The sequence below is a fragment of the Malania oleifera genome, chromosome 8 (genome assembly GCF_029873635.1).
Source record: "Malania oleifera isolate guangnan ecotype guangnan chromosome 8, ASM2987363v1, whole genome shotgun sequence".
NCBI classification, from domain to species: domain Eukaryota; kingdom Viridiplantae; phylum Streptophyta; class Magnoliopsida; order Santalales; family Ximeniaceae; genus Malania; species Malania oleifera.
The window spans coordinates 33,675,907-33,693,879 of NC_080424.1; the positions used below are offsets into that span (position 1 = coordinate 33,675,907).

A 17,973-nucleotide genomic window follows, 5' to 3' on the forward strand; every position below is an offset into this window, starting at 1 on the left:
AAAAAGAAAAGAAAAAATAAAAAAATGAGATGTGACCCAGCCATGCAGTCGGGTCATCTCAGAAGGGTGAGGTGCTGGGTACAAAGAAAGGAAAGAAAAAAGAATGGAAAGACAAAAGAAAGGAAAGAAAAGCAAAGAAAGGAAAGACAAAAGGAAAGGAATGAAAAAGTCAAAGAGGAGGGTTTCCTAGGGAGAGAGCGGTGCGCAAGAAGAGAAGGGGGAGGCCGCACCATAGGAAAAAAAAAGAATTTATTTTTTTGGGTGAGACACACAAGGGAGGCAAAACCACAGCAAGTTTCTTGGAAAAATTATTTTTTTTGGGAGCTTTCTTGTGGTTTTCTTTTGGGGGTGCTGCGAAGATACACACACAGCCAGAAAAGGAGAGTTGGAAGCACGCAAAAATAATATCTTTTCATAATCGGAAGGCGGCGAACAATGGCGGTGTTCGGGGTGTTCGTGACGCGTGACAGCAGTGCGGCGAGTGTTGATCTTTCCCGTACGCTCCAAATTGAAGAAAATATGGTGAAATCTGTTATGTTGGATTTAATTTTTGGAATGAACTAAAATTTTAAATTCTAGGAAAACGATGTAGCCAGTTTCGAACTATACTTGCTCTTTGATGCTAATCTGAAGTAGTTTTCATTAATGTTTGTTTGAATTATTCTGTGCCTAATGCTTTTAATTAACTGGCCATTAATTAAATGATTTTGGTCTTGTGATTTGCTACCGAAAGGGGGGATTATAGGATAGATCTTGGATAATTCAGCTTAGGTAAATATAAAGATCGAAAGACTTGTATGAACCTACATAGCATTAAAAATCGAGGGTCTTACTGCGTTTTTGGGTTATTAATTTGCATACTCTTATGTTAAATAATAAACATGAATAAGTTCTGATTGACTATCGAAAGAGGCTTTTGGAAAAATTGGCGATTTTCTAACAAACAGAGAAAACGAAGTTGAATTAGCTAAATGAGTAAAGCATAGTAAGAAACTAGGTGAAATCGGTTTCCTAAAAGTTTTCACCATCATCAATTTGACACGTGGTATCCAGTTTTAAATTCTCCTGAATAGTTTATTTAAAGTAGCTTTGTTTAAATTTTGCAGTCTAAAATTATTAATTTTTCTAAATAAAATCAAGGTTAGTAAAATTTCGGTACTTGGTAAAATTAAGACATCAATCCCTGAGGACGATACTCTACACATCATTATATTATAAAACTACGATACTATGCACTTGCAGTTTGCACTGGTTAGGTTCTCAAATCCAGTGCAAGTTAGTCTCATGTACTTTGGCGCTCCCGTTCTCAAACCTAGTGCAAGTTAGTCTCACGTACTTTGGTGCTCAGGTTCTCAAACCTAGTGCAAGTTAGTATCATATACTTTGGCACTTGGGTCCTCAAACCTAGTGCAAGTCATTCTCATGTACTTTGGTGCTTGGGTTCTCAAACCTAGTGCAAGTTAGCCTCATGTACTTCGGCGCTTGGGTCCTCAAACCCAGCGTATGTCATTCTCATGTACTTTGGCGCTCAGGTTCTCAAACCCAGTGCAAGTTAGTCTCATATACTTCGGTTCTTGGGTCCTTAAACCTGGTGCAAGTCATTCTTATGTACTTTGGTGCTCGAGTTCTAAAACCCGGTGCAAGTTAGTCTCATGTACTTTGGTGCTCGGGTTCTCAAACCCAATGCAAGTTAGTCTCATATACTTCGGCGCACGGGTCCTTAAACCCAGTGCAAGTCATTCTCATGTACTTTGGAGCTTTTGTTCTCAACCCCAACGCAAGTTATTCTCATGTACTTTGGTGCTCGAGTGCTCAAACCCAGTGCAAATTAGTCTCGTGTACTTTGGAGCTCGGGTTCTCAAAATCAGTGCAAGTTAGTCTCATGTACTTTGGTGCTCAAGTTCTCAAACCCAGTGCAAGTTAGTCTCATATATTTTGGCGCTCGGGTCCTCAAACATGGTGCAAGTCATTCTCATGTACTTTCGCGGGTTATCAAACCCAGTGCAAGTTTGCCTCATGTACTTTGGCGCTTGGGTCCTCAAACTCGGTGCAAGTCATTCTCATGTACTTTGGTGCTCGGGTTCTCAAACCCAGTGCAAGTTAATCTCATGTACTTCGGCGCTTAGGTCCTTAAACCCGGTGCAAGTCATTCTCATGTACTTTGGTGCTCGGGTTCTTAAACCCAATGCAAGTTAATCTTATGTACTTTGGCACTCGGGTTCTCAAACCCAGTATAAGTTAGCCTCATGTACTTTGGTGCTTGGGTTCTCAAACCCCGTGCAAGTTAGTCTCATATACTTCGGCGCTTGGGTCCTTAAACCTGATTCAAGTCATTCTCATGTACTTTGGTGCTTGGGTTCTGAATAATGGATGTGTAGACACCCTATTTTTGCCCTAGCCAAATAGAACAAGGGGTCCCCTCTTATTATTTTCATTATTATTATTATTATTATTAATTTATTATTATTATTATTATTATTATTATTATTAGTATTTTTATTATTACTTTCTTATAATCATTTTTATTTATTATTATTTATTACCAGTAGTATTATTAGTATTACTTTACTATTATTATTTTGGATATATTATTATTATTATTATTATTATTATTATTATTATGATTCTTATTATTGTTATTTATATTATTTATTATTATTATTTTCATTATTATTATTATTATTATTATTATTATTATTATTTTCCTATATTATTATTTTGCTATTATCATTATTATTATTATTATTATTATTATTTACATTATTATTATTACTTTATTTTTAATTTTATTTTTTTTGCTATGATAATAATAATAATAATAATTATTATTATTATTATTATTTTATTATTGTCATTTAGTATTTTTTGCTATTACTATTAGTATTATTATTATTATTATTATTATTATTAGTCTTATTATTATTATTTTATTGAAAGTATCTTTATTATTTTTATTTTTACTACAATTATTATTATTGTTATTATTATTATTATTATTATTATTATTATTATTATTATTATTACCTTATTGATTTTATTATTATCATTACTATTTTCATTATTATCATAATAGTAAAAGCAGAAAAAGAAAAGAAAAAGAAAAAGGAAATCAAAAAGGAAATTTTTTTTAGGGTTTTCTGAATTTTTTTTATATAAGGGGGGCACAGCCAAGGCAAAGAGGGGGCGCACGGGTAGAGCGCAGCAAAAAGAAAAAAGGGCGCCTTCTTATTCTTCCCGGAGATACACACTACCGCCACCCTTTCCCATCTTCTCTCCTTCTCCCAGCGCACCCTGAACCCATCTTCTCTGCCTCCCTTTGCCTCTCTGCTCATCTCCCAAACTCCCTCTGCTCCAGTTCGCTCCCCTGCCTCCGTCCAAGCCATCTCCACGACCAGCATACTCAGAGCATTCCGGCGATCCTCCTTCACCAGCGCCGAGCGTCACAACCCGGCGTCGTCACGCTACTCATCTCTGCCACTGCAACCACTCGAGAGCTACACAGCAACCACCTTGTGGCAAGCCTTCTCCCAGCCTCCCTCCGGCCACGCACAGTAACTCTGCAACTCCGGCCAATGATCAGAGCTCCTCCTTTTCGGCGACCACAGCTCCCTCCTCGGCCTGCACCAGGACCGCCGATCACCACAGCAGCATTACACTTGCATCACCACAGTAGCCCAACACTTTGGTGACATCCTCTTCCAGCTCCGGCGATCCACCTCCATCGGTAAACTCCTTTCATGCAAGCCACACACATGCGCACATATATATGTAAAGTTTAATTTTGTTTTTTTTTATCATACATTTAATTGATGTTATATATGTATACTAACTTTAATTTATTTTTCGCAGGATTTTTTTGTTTTTCATCTTGTGTAATAATATTTATTCAGGTTTTATATATATATATATATATATATATATTTGATGTTCATTTTTTATTTATTAATTAATGAATTTATTTATTTATTTTTCTGTTTCTTTTCTTATTTTGACTTGTTTTAATATTTAAAGCTTAAGACTTCATTGTATAGGTGTTTATATTAATATGTTATTTATCGTAGTATGTAGTTAATATTCGCATTTAGGCTTTTTATTATATATATGTTAAATTTTTAAATATTATGTTCACGATCTCATTTTATCGTGGTGATGTTTGTTTAAATTTTTTGTGATAATTACTGTAAATACTAATTGGTTTTCTCTCATTTTTGTAGGTTTCCTTTTTATTTGTGGGGGCTGGTTTCAATTTTTAAATTTTGAATTGTACATATGTTAAATAGGTAACATTATGGTTGATTGAATATTATTGTTAAAGTTTTAATTTTCTTATTGTCATATATTTATTTAATAAATAGTATATTACTATTTAGGATTGTAATTATGTTTTATTATTATTTAAGCATGTTTAGAGTTTCGATTGGTTTCTGCGTCTAAGATTTAATTTATTTCTATATGGCTTGTATACTAACTTTAGAGATTACATATATATTGATCTTAAATGTTTCCATAATTTCATTATCTTGGTGTCATCTTCATAATCGTGTAAGTACCTACTAATTTTAGAATTGATTTGTCTTCATATTGTATAGCTTGCACATTAATTGTGGGATTGGATTGTTTCCCAATTTCATTAGTGGTTTTGCATATTGGTTTTAGGGTTGATTTGTCTCCTTAATTGCATTAGTTGCTCCCATACTTATTATTGTATTTGGTATATTAATTTTAGGATTGATTTGTTTCCATATATAGTATTGTATATTTACATATTAATTTTAGGGCTTTACGTGTTTCCATGTATATATATTTTAGGGTTTTGATCAGTTTAAATTGTTTTAGGTATTTTTAGGGTTTCCTTTATTACATGTAGTTATTATGGTATTATAGTTATGTATTGTGATATTTTTTGTTTTATCTTAAAATATTTAGTACAATTATTTTTGGTATCTTAATATATTTAGTATTAATTATTTTTAATATCTTAATACATTTAATATTAATTATTTTTGGTATCTTAATGTGTTTAGTATTAATTATTTTCAGCATCTTAATATAGTTAGTGTTAATTATTTTTTAGTATCTTAATACATTTGTGTTAATTATTTTTGGTATCTTAATATATTTAGTATTAATTACTTTTAGTATCTCGATATATTTAGTATTAATTTTTTTTTTATAGTATCTTTAGTGTCTTAATATATATAGTATCATGGTATTTCATTACTTACTTTGATATTTGTAATTTTTTAGCATATATGCATCCCTATTATTATTACATGTATTATGGTAATTTAATTTCTTAGTTTATTATCTTATTAATATATATTAAAATCTCCCATACTAGTATTTTCCTATAAAAATTTTATATACAATTTCAAAATTTGGGAGTGTATTTTCTTAATTATTTTCCCTATGATTTTAATGTTGGGGTATGAGCCTTCGGCCTTTACGTACCTTTAGTTCTGAGGGAATATGTAAATATTTAGATTTTACATATATTTTTGTATTATTTATTTACTTATTTATTTATTTATTCACTTTGCACGTGTATTAATAAATTTACTAGAGGAGTAATTTTAAAGACTTTTTAGATTAACTTAGGGATAATTCTAAATTAATTAGGTGCCGTTTGTAAGAATGGGAGTGTAGGGGGTGCTCGTACCTTCCCATCGCGTAACCGAACTCCCGACCCTAGCTCTGGTAACGTAGACTCATTCTACCCCTGACGGGGTAGTAATCATGTGTTCTAACCACACTAAAGGTTAGTGGCGACTCCGACACTCCTTGTTTTCCCTGAACATTTAAAATTGATTTTTATTTCATCGCCCGAGGCACACACGCTCCAGGGATGTAGCGACAGGATGGATGTGGGGTAGAGAGTGTAAGCTAAAATTGTCAAACTCACACACTCTCACAACTCTATACTCGGGCTTTCCCTTTCTAGGATTAGAAAGGAGTGTAATAGTGCTAGTTCCCATGTGGCATGGCCTATGGGGACCCGCGAACCACTTCGCTTAGTGCGAGCTTTGTTTGGACCTCTGTGAGGAAGGATAAGGTTTCAATTTGGGAACCTGTTGTCAATAGGGATTAAAGCCTAACTACAAATAATTGTCCATAATCCCTTGTGTAGGGTAGAGCCTCAGAGAACCCTATGTATATATCTTCCCTTTGGGGTGGACAGTGGTCACATCCTTCTCCACATGTTGTAATCCATGACTGTTGTATATATGCTTTGTACATCCTGCATCCATGTCAGACATCCATATCACTTGACCAATGTTTCGAGAAAAGCCTAATTCATTTAAAAGTCAAATTTTATCTCTTAAAGAACCCTACCCAGGGGAAAATGGATCATTTAGGGGATCATTGAGGTTTTTCCCAAAACCTTGGCCAAATGATTGTTTAGGTTGCATTACATGCATACATGCATGCATGTTCTTCTCTAATGGGCCGGTAATCACTTTCCAACTTCCTGTTAGGCCAAACTAAAACTCCAACATTGAGCCCACTACTACTCACCACTACAACACTAGGAGTAAAGCCAAAACCATGACAAAACAATTGGAAAACTGCTGGGAATGGAGCAGTGGAAAGAAGAGGTGAATAACAAGATGAATAAGCTTCTGGACCTAATGACAAACAAGGGTAAGACTATGCAACCACAAAATGTTGAGGAGGAGTTAGACCCTGCCTATCCTCTAGGATTCACCTCGTTACACGGGCAAACCTCAACACAACCCCCAGTTGCCACAAAAAATACCCCACCAAATAGTGCTTCATTCATTCCTACCGCACCAACACTAGGAGTCCCAGCAGTAGTTATACCCCCGATTATGATGATAGATGTGGGGGCAAATAGAATCACAACTGAGTGTCGCTGTGATGTACTTGAAGAATGGTTAAGGGCCATCGAAGGGTCCAATTCATTTGGTCTCGTTGATCCGACAAACCTTTACTTGGGTTGGAAGGTCACTCTGCCGTCAAAATTTAAGATGCCAGACTTTGAAAAGTACGACGGAACCGGGTGTCCTCATGACCACTTACTGACGTATTGTCAAGCGATGACAGCATACTCAGATGATGAAAATCTAATGATGCACTGCTTTCAAAGCAGTTTGACTGGGTCTGCTATCTGTTGGTACATTCAGCAAGATAAGGCTCGGGTCCATACATGGAAGGACTTGGCCCACGCCTTTGTCACTCATTACCGCCACGTGATGGAGATGGCACCTGACTGCATGACTCTGCAAGAAATGGAAAAGAAACCTACTGAAACGTTCAGGGAATATGCTTACAGGTGGAGGGATATGGCGATCTAGGTGGATCCCCCAGTAAATGATCGAGAAACCATTTCCTTATTCGTGGGCACACTAAAAGACCCCTACCGCAAGCACCTTTGGGGAGCCACTCCCCACGATTTCATGGATATTGTGGCTGTAGGAGGGAGAATTGAAGCCGACATCAAGGTAGGCCTAGTTAGAGATGGTGGGAATGAGGCCGGTCCGAGCAAAAGATGGAAAGGTAGGAAGAAGGATGAGGAAGCTCATATGGTCTAGGGGCATTATTATGGGGGAGGTGGAAATCATTGGTCCACAAAGAATTTTGCTTTCAGACCATCCATTAATCAGATTGTGCAAACAGGCGTGAGACTTCAAAAAGCTCCTCCCGAGCCGATGCCGGCCTATCCGATTAACCAAGCATAAGAAAGGGGCGCCCAAAGAAATGTCAGGAAGATAGACCCCATTACGATATCATATTCAGACTTATTTGCTCAACTGGTGGAACGAAACATAGATACAACCATTTCGGAGATTCCTATCTCACCCCCTTTTCCACGTTGGTACGACCCAGATGTCCGATGCATTTATCATGCCAATACTCCTAGGCATTCCATTAAGCACTGCTGGGCCTTCAAAAACAAGGTGTAGACGTTGAAGGATGCAGGGTTGTTACTATTTGATGATAAGTAGTCTAAAGTTGAGAGTAATCCTTTACCTGACCATGGAGAAGGCAACAGCAAGAAAGGGTCTGAAAGCCACGAAAGGGAAAAGGAGCTCACTGATGACAGAGTAGATTGACTTGTCTTTTGATCACCAAAATAGAAAACCCTTTTGCTATTTGATTTACTTCATGTTATGCTTTTGTTGTTTTGGTTTTTCCTTGTAATCCTTTGACAATTTCGTTCAATGAAATTATGCATTTTCATTATGAGTTCAAGTGCCAAGATTTTTGTTTGCTCGTGTTTCGTGCTAAGACTAGGAAAACAAAATACCAGTATTCATGAGCTGTGAAAATGATTAAAACTCAAGTTGGGAAAGGGAGGATGAAAAGATAAAACAACTTCCCTCACCCCATGGATTCGCACGAAATAGTGTTGTTTGTGCCATAAGCCTATGATGCTCACCACTTTTGTTTTGATCAAATGACAGATGGCCATTGTTGGCCAACCAGTTTTCCCACAAAAAGAACCAAGCACAGATTTATCATTTTTTACACAACTTGAGCCCGAGTGTCAAACCATTTCTTCTAAAAAGTCATTTTCCCAAATTTAAATCGGGTTTAGAGTTTCAGGGGTCTAACAAATTACGTGGGACAATAATTAGTTAGCTAAATGATGGCAAGCCATTTTTCTTCTACCAAGAAAGAAGATCTAAAAATCCCTTGCTAGCCCTGTTGAGCTCAAAATATTCAATTCTTGATTTAACTCGTCAAAGGGTCACACCCCGCACTGGGGCAATTTTGAAAAGTTTAGTCCCTATTGAGCTCCCGATGAACATGATGCTAAAAAATCCTCCATAAAAGGGAATGCAAAAGATAAGAAAATGCAGAAAAGGAATAAAAAGAAGGGAAATGAAAAGGGACATGTATAAGATGTGATCCTTGACCAATGATTACCCTTGATGATATCAACAAAATTTGAGCCTTATCATACCTTTTTCTTCAGTAACCCTTATCCCTAAGCCTACATTACAGTCCAAATGAAAGTCCTAATTAGATTGGTATACATTGTTATCTTAAGTGATTTGTGAGACTCAAATATTGAGTCTGAACTACGTAATGACCTGATCCTGAAAAGGTGCGTAGGCAGCTTGTTTAAATAACAAGTTCGGTCAACACTTTGCGAATATGGTGCCCCAAACTAGGGCAAAAGATATCATTTGGGGAAGGGAATTTTTTAGCCTTGGTTTCCTTATTCTTGTTAAAACCTAAATCCCTAGCCTATATTTCGTCCCGTGTCTCAAAGTCCACCTCAAGATTAGGATACTAATAAGATTACTTAATAAGACATTAGACAAAAATTTTGATATGAGCAAGAAAGAATCTCTAGTTAAGGGGTCAATGAAAAAGAAAAGTAAAAAGAAAAAGATTTTTGGCCAATAATATGGTTCACTAAGTTTGCAACAAAGTTATATCCATGCCAAAGTACTGGTAAAATTATTTCCTGTTAAGCAAGCACAGAAAGTCAAGCGAAAACGAACAAGTTTAAGCATTCCTTTATGAGATTGGTTTATCTGATTGCATATTCATTTTAAAACATCATGGATGCAATTCAAAGAAGGTCATTTTTGTGGAATGCAATATGGGCAGGATTAGTCACAAACGAATGTAACTGGGGTAGATTCCGCGATGAATTTCGGCGAAGCTGATTTAGGGGGCATTAATACTGGATTGGAATTCAAAGTTGGTTTTGTCGATTATGGGCATATTGGGGAAAGAAAGCTTGCACGTCACATGCATTTAAAAAAAAAAAAAACATATTCTCATACACATAGCAATAGGCATATACCCTTGCATCCTTGCATCATAGGTAGCCACACGCATACATCGCATTGCATCATCTCACCGTACTTGTTTGGATAGAACTTTGTGCATCCGCTCTCCATCCTGGTTTTAGAAATCCTTGTTAAAACTAGGGCAGCTGTCTCAGACTCTAATTGACTCATCAGCCTTGAAACTGGGGTAGTTAACCCTGTATGATTCCAGTCATCCTCTCTGAAATTGAGGCACTGACCTAGTCCTAAATTGATTGATTTGCTTAGAAGCTAGGGCATTTAACACACACCCGTATCAGCTGCTGGGAAACTGCGACCCTGACCCTGGTCCAAATTTGTATTGTCCATCTCGAAACTGGGGCAGTTGATGTCAATTTTGCCCGTATTTCGATTGTTTAATTCAATCCTTCATGGTCGTGACCAAATCAATAAAACAAAAAAATGAAAAAAAAAAAACCAAAACAAAAACAAAAAAGGAAAAAAAAAATTCCAATTAAAAAATTCTCTGTCTATCTTAGCGTCATGTGGCTAGTCATTTCTCCGACCAAATCAATTTTTCCAATCAGATCATTTTTCCAGTCAAATCACTTTTCCAATCAAAAAATACCCTAACTATCTCGGAGGCATGTGGCTTTGTTCCCAAATCTGAATAGTCATTCCTCAAGAAAAATCACCCCGAATGTCTTGGAGACACGTGGTTTTGAATCCAAGTGGTCATCTTCCCATTAGAATTACTTGGACTATCTCGGAGGCATGTAGCTTTGTTCCCAAATCCGAATAGTCATTCCTCAAGAAAAATCACCCCGACTGTATTGGAGGCACGTGGCTTTGCTCCCAAATCCAAGTGGTCTTCTTCCCATTAGAATTACTCAGACTATCTTCGAGGCATGTGGCTTTGTTCCAAAACTTGAATAGTCATCTTTCTAGGAAACTCACTTTGACTGTCTTAGAGGCATGTGGCTTTGTTCCCAAATCCAAGTGCTCATATTCTCATCCCCATGTGATTCCACGCTAGTCACTAGCCACTAGCCCTCGCTGATTAGCCAACCAAAAACAAATAAACAACTTCTTAGAGAATTGTGCAGCATTCTCAATTTGCCCTAGTTGCTTTTCTCCCACCCCTAGATTGGCAGAAACAATACGCGATTGATCATCCCCATTGGAGCAACTTTTTTCAAGGACCTAGAACCCTGCACCTGAGGATATTTTCCAAAAGATCTTGACACTCACACCCGAGTGATCATCCCCATATGTAGTACGAGTCATCCTCAATGCAAGTCATCTCCAATCCCCCTTGATTCCACATTGACCACTGACTACTCACATCCTCTAACTTCCAACCAAAAACTGCTAACTACAAACTTTCCAGTGAGCTGTGCGACATTTCCATTTCCCCATTCTTGATCAGCAAGCATCCCTAATCGACCCAAGGGCACTAAACAGTTGCAGTCTGGTTAAAATAGGTATCTTTTATCTTTGCAAACTTAGTGCTTCAAATAACGTAGGAGAGTTCTAACTGTTACATTGAAGCAACAAAGCCTACAAAGAGGGGTAGCTGTCAACACCACAATTTTAACTAGGCCATTTTGTTTCGAGGAGACCCGGTATAATAAAAGTTGACTTCGAATCCCGAAAATTGGAGGACCCTTTTTTTGAAAAGCCCGATCTTCTAAATTGAGTCCTGGTGTCTTTAGTTGAGTTTCAATACTTCTATTTGAGTCTTGTTATGTTTATTCAAGTTCCGATATTCTAATTGAGTCCTAGGTTTTCAAATCGAGTCTTATTTTATTTTAAATTTGAGTCCTGTTTTAAGATGGAGTCCCGGTATTTTTTTTTTAAAAAAAAGTCTCTTTTGGTTTTAAAATTGAATATTTTAATTTGAGTTTTTGTTAATTTTTAAATTAAGTTTTTCCAAATTTTCAAATTTGTTAGAGTCTAGTCATTTAATTTTTAAAATGAATTTTTTATGAACATTTTATCGAGTCATTTTATTAAATCAAGTTTGGATCCTTCCAATTTCTGAGAATCAAGCTTTATTTTTAAAATCGGGACTTCCCTTTTTGGAAGATAAAAATTGGCCAAGAAAAATAAAAGAAATTCAAAAATAAAATAACAAAAGGGAAATACATGTATAGAAATGATTCCCTCCCATAACCCCATTGACAGAACTGCGCGTGTATGGGGAAAAGTTTTTTTTCCGTTAGAACAACCTTTATGCACGAATTTCTAGACTTTGTATAAAGAGAGGCTCGGAACAGACATAGGGCAGGGGCGGTCTCCTTTCCATTTGCTACTATTCACGCACAGGGCAAGGGGGAATTCATTTCAGTGTTCACAGAATGGCAGGGGATCAGACACACCATTTAACTCTCCACTTTCCACATTTTTCTCTACTCTTAACAGCCGCAGGTTCACCTCCACCACCCTCATCCTCCATTTTCACTCTCCATTCTCATATTCTTTTCCACATATCAACGTTTGCAACTCCACCTCCCTTGCCGTCGTCACCTCCTTGAACTCCGACGAATCCTCCTCCTCTACATAACTCATCTGTGACTCTCAAACCCTTGCAGATCTAGGTACCTTGTCTTCTTCCTCCATCCAGTTCTGGCCATCCCTATTGCTTCCATCTCACTCCTCTTGGTCCCTTCGTCATTCTCCTCCCTCTCACTATTCAGACTCCCATTCTCTCGCTCTCAATGATCTCTCTTACTCTCCATTTTCCAACTCCCTCTCATGCTACCATTCACTCACCCTCTTCTCTCTCTATACGTTCTCTCATTCAATTTGCATCCACACCCCACGACACCACCATCTCCACGGCCATTCCCTCACTCTCCCTCGTTTCTCCATCCTCGCCTGCAACTCCAATGGTCTTCTTCTCCTTCACACCATCTCCAGCCTGCACCTCCATCTCTGACTACAGAACCACTGCCAACTCCTCTCCGAGCTCCATCCATGCATGCATGCTCGTTCTCACTCACACTTACACATACTTCATGCCCCACTTGCACATTTTGACATACGCCTGAACACACACAAACTCATGCGGAAAGCAACACATGTTGATTGGTCTCGACCAAGACCTTAAACTGGTTTTCTCCCGGATCGGTCAATATTTGACCGATTCATCCTCCCCTGAACCGATTCACGCCGGTTTTCTCCATTTACTATTATTTGGATATTAAGAAAATGCACAAAAATCACAAAATTCATGGAAAATCCTAAAAATATTTTCATACTTTGATTTCCATGGTTTTTATTTTGTGCTATCTTGAAGTTCAGGAAAAATCAAAAAAATCACAAAAAAAGTTTTCACACTTAGAAAAGTCACAAAATATTTTTATATATATATTAAAGTGGTATTATAATATTGTATTGGTATTTATGTGTTATTAATATTATGAGATATATGTGTTATTATTATAGTAGTATTATTATTACAGGTAATGTATTATCATTATAATATATTAGGGCTATTATTTTGACATATTTATGGAATTTTCAACTATATCCTTTGTTTATATTTTGTATGGAGATATCCATTATTTCTAATATTTTGGTATTATTTTAGTAAGTATTTTTGTGTGGGTATATCCCTATGATTTTAATGCTAGGGTATTAGCCTTCGGGCTTCACGTACCTTAAGCTCTGAGGGAATAAATATGTATATATTATATTTATTTATTTATTTATTTATTTTTCATGTGTATTTATAAATTCAAAAAAGGAGTAATTTAAAGACTTTTTAGATTAACTTAGGGATAATTTTAAATTAATTAGGTACCGTTCGCAAGAACGGGCGCGTAGGGGGTGCTTGTACCTTCCCCTCGCGTAACCGAACTCCCGATCCTAACTCTAGTAACGTAGACCCATTCTACCCCTAACGGGGTAGTATTCATGTGTTCTAACCACACGAAAAGGTTAGTGGCGACTTCGACATTCCCTATTTTTCCTTAAAAATTAAAAATTGATTTTAATTTCCCCGCCCAGGGCACACGCGCTCCAGGACGTCACGACATGTTTTACTATCTTCCATCTTCGCTTCCCTAATTCCTTCCGTGATTCCTTTTTAGAAATTTTTGCTTTATTTCACTTCAACACTATGAAACTCCTTTAGGAAGAATCTGACAATTTTGTTGTCATGTCCTCTTCGAGAAGGATATTGGACGTCTTCAAGGCCAGGTGAATGAAGCTCTCCCACAACAAACCATGTAAGTATTCAACTCCTCCCACAATATCCAATGCAATGAAAACTCTTTGCTTCCAGGAGAGGATAGGAAGCTCCTTTCTGTTATAATAAAAAAGGCTATCATCTAGAGTTCCAAAGCTCATGTCCTTAAAAGTTTGACATCTGTCATTTCCATCGATGGCATATCAAAATGGCTCACGACATTTCAATGCCTAGCCATTGCTAAAAAATTAATCTCCATTTGAAATTCTTTCAATATCGAACTGCGTTCTTCCTCACCATTGACCATTAAATAATAATTTGTAACCGCTACACGAATTCCATTTGGAAGTTCGGCCATATAAACCACCCCGAATCCTTCCTTTCACACAATATTATCTGAACTAAAGTTATTTGTCGCAGTTGCTAGAATCTCCATACGGATAGTTGCGTCGAGATGACAAGCAAGAACATCATGATTGGGAGGGTAATCCTGAGGGTGTAGACACTCCTGGACTACATTCCTATCCCGACCCCCACATCATTTAGACTAACAATTTAAAATTTAAGCATTAAAACATTTAGAGGCAATGTTGGAACTATTAAAGCACATTTTTGACTTTTATACAACAACAACCAAACAAAACCTTAAGTCTCACTAGGTGAGAGATTAGTCATTTAGGGCATAAGTGCATGTTTTAATTATTATCAAAAATTAGGAAAACTAAAATCAAAAAACATAAACATAAAAAAAAAAAAAAAAAACTCAAAACGAGCAACCTATTTCGAAACATTTATAAAAATAATAAAAATTAAAAACATAATTTAAAAATAGTATTTGGAAAATATTATTAAAATAATAACATTTTAAATAATAAGTATAAATAATTACTATAATAAAAATAAAATTTACTATAATTTTTGTTCTTAATTGTCCTAATTCAAGATTTACTTTATACAAAAAAATATTTATTGGACATGACAATTGAAAAATAATAAAGGAATTTTGCAATTGACATTATTATTATTTCTTGAAATTTACGTATGTTTTTCTTATGATTAAGTAATAATTTATACAATCATTTAACTTTGATTTTAATATAAAAATATGTAAAAGTAATAAATAAAATAAAAAAATATTTTTCTAAATGTTAAAATTTATGGCACCACAACAACAACAAACCATGCCTTAAGTCCTACTAGGTGAGATATTAGTCATTTAGGGCATAAGTGCAAGTTTTAATTATTGTCAAAAATTACAAAAACAAAAAAAAAATGAAAATAAACAGAAACAAAAAATAGAAATGAGCACCCTATTTTGAAACATTTAAAGAATATTACAAATTAAAAACATAATTAAAAATTATATTTTTCATATTCAGATAAATGTATTATTAAAATATTACTAAAATAATCCAAAAAGTGTGTTAGGGTAATAAAAGAAATACAAAAGATAGCCAAACCAACTAAGTACCACAAAATCTTGTATTTAATTTGTTTAACAAACTATTGAAAATGTAAAAAAAAAAAAAATGATAAGACAAATAGTTGCTTTTTTAAAATATATTTTTTAATAATGATGAAATTGAAATAAAAAAAAAAAGAATGGAAAAAATAACGCAAACAAGTCTTGAGTTAACATGGTGTTGTTTTAATAAAAAGTATAATAAATGTTCATATCACATTTGAAAAAATTTAGCGACATGAGAAAAGAAACGTCTTCAACGCACATATGCCACCACATAGATGGGTTGTCCAACAAATATCTTATGTAAAATAATCCAAAAAAATCAGAAGTTGCATGCTTCTCAACCCCGTTGTTTCTTTTACTACCATCTTCGCTTCCCTAATTCCTTCCTTGATTCCTTTTTAGAAATTTTTTCTTTATTTCACTTTAACACTATGAAACTCCTTTAGGAAGTATCTGACAATTTTGCTGTCATGTCCTGTTCGAGAAGGATTTTCGAAGTCTTCAAGTCCAGGTGAATGAAGCTCTCCCGCAACAAACTGTGTAAGTATTCAACTCCTCCCACAATATCCAATGCAATGCAAACTCTTTGCTTCCAGGAGAGGATAGGAAGCTCCTTCCTGTTATGGTAAAAAAGGCTATCATCTAGAGTTCCAAAGCTCATGTACTCAAAAGTTTGACATCTGTCATTTCCATCGATGGTATATGAAAATGGCTCACGACATTTCAATGCCTAGCCATTGCTAAAAAATTAATCTCCATTTGAAATTCTTTCAATATCCTACACCAATGGCCATTAAATTCTTGAAATTTACGTATGTTTTTCTTATGAATAAGTAAAAATTTATACGATCATTTAACTTTGATTTTTATATAACAATATGTAAAATTAAAAAAAAAACAAAAATATATTTGTAAATGTTAAAATTTATGGCACAACAACAACAACAAAACCAAGCCTTAAGTCCTACTGGGTGAGATATTAGTCATTTAGGGCATAAGCGCATCTATTAATTGTTGTAAAAAATTACAAAAACTAAAATAATAAAAAGGCAACCTAAACAGAAACAAAAAAAATAGAAATGAGCAACCTATATTGAAACATTGAAAGAATATTACAAATTAAAAACATAATTAAAAATGATATTTTTCATATTTAGATAAATATATTATAAAATATTACAAAAATAATCCAAAAAGTGTATAAGGATAATAAAAAAAAATAAAAAAAGATAGCCAAACCAACTGAGTACCAAAAAATCATGCATTTAATTTGTTTAAGAAACTATTGAAAATGAAAAACAAAAAACAAAAAAATGACAACACAAATAGTTGCATTTTTAAAATAAATTTTTTCATAATGATGAAATAGAAAAAGAAAAGAAAAGAATGGAACAAATAACGCAAACAACTCTTGAGTTAATATGGTGTTCTTTTAATAAAAATTATAATAAATGTTTGTATCACATTTGAATAAATTTAGCGACATGAGAAAAGAAACATCTTCAACGCACATATGCCACCACATAGATGGGTTGTCCAACAAATATCTTGTGAAAAATACTCCGGCAAAATTAGAAGTTGCATGCTTCTCATCCCCATTGTTTGTTTTACTATCTTCCATCTTTGCTTTCGTAATTCCTTCATTGATTCTTTTTTAGAAATTTTTGCTTTATTTCACTTTAACACTATGAAACTCCTTTAGGTACAATTCAACAATTTTGTTGTCATGTCCTCTTTGAGAAGGATGTTGGAAGTCTTCAAGTCTAGGTGAATGAAGCTCTCCCGCAACAAACTGTGTAAGTATTCAACTCCTCCCACAATATCCAATGCAATGCAAACTCTTTGCTCCAGGAGAGGATAGGAAGCTCCTTCCTGTTATAATAAAAAAGGCTATCATCTAGAGTTCCAAAGCTCATGTACTCAAAAGTTTGACATCTGTCATTTCCATCGATGGCATATCAAAATGGCTCACTACATTTCAACACCTAGCATTGCTAAAAAATTAATCTCCATTTGAAATTCTTTCAATATCCTACTGCGTTCTTCCTCACCAAAGACCATTCAATAATAATTTTTTAAACCACCCCGAATCCTTCCTTTCACACAAATTATCTGAACTAAAGTTATTTGTCACAGCTGCTAGAATCTCCATACAGATAGTTGTGTCAAGATGATTGGCACGAACATCATCATTGGGAGGGTAATCCTGAGGGCGTAGACACTCCTGAACTACATTCCTATCCCGAACCCCACATCATTTAGACTAACAATTTAAAATTTAAACATTAAAACATTTAGAGGCAATGTTGGAACTGTCAAAGCACATTTATTGACTTTTATAGAACAACAACAATCAAACAAAACCTTAAGTCTCACTAGGTGAGAGATTAGTCATTTAGGGCATAAGTGCACATTTTAATTATTGTCAAAAATTAGGAAAACTAAAATCAAAAAACATAAACATAAACAAAAACAAAAAAATCAAAACGAGCAACCTATTTTGAAACATTTATAAAAATAATAAAATTAAAAATAATTTTTAAAAATAATATTTTCAATAT

General features: G+C 35.0%; 1 protein-coding gene across 1 annotated transcript; it reads left to right on the forward strand.

The window, feature by feature from the left end:
• The first annotated feature begins 6,575 nt into the window (after positions 1 to 6,575).
• On the forward strand, positions 6,576 to 7,316 carry LOC131162637 (uncharacterized). Its single transcript, XM_058119246.1, has one exon. The coding sequence runs from the start codon at positions 6,576 to 6,578 to the stop codon at positions 7,314 to 7,316; it is 741 nt and encodes a 246-aa protein (XP_057975229.1).
• Positions 7,317 to 17,973: the final 10,657 nt, after the last annotated feature.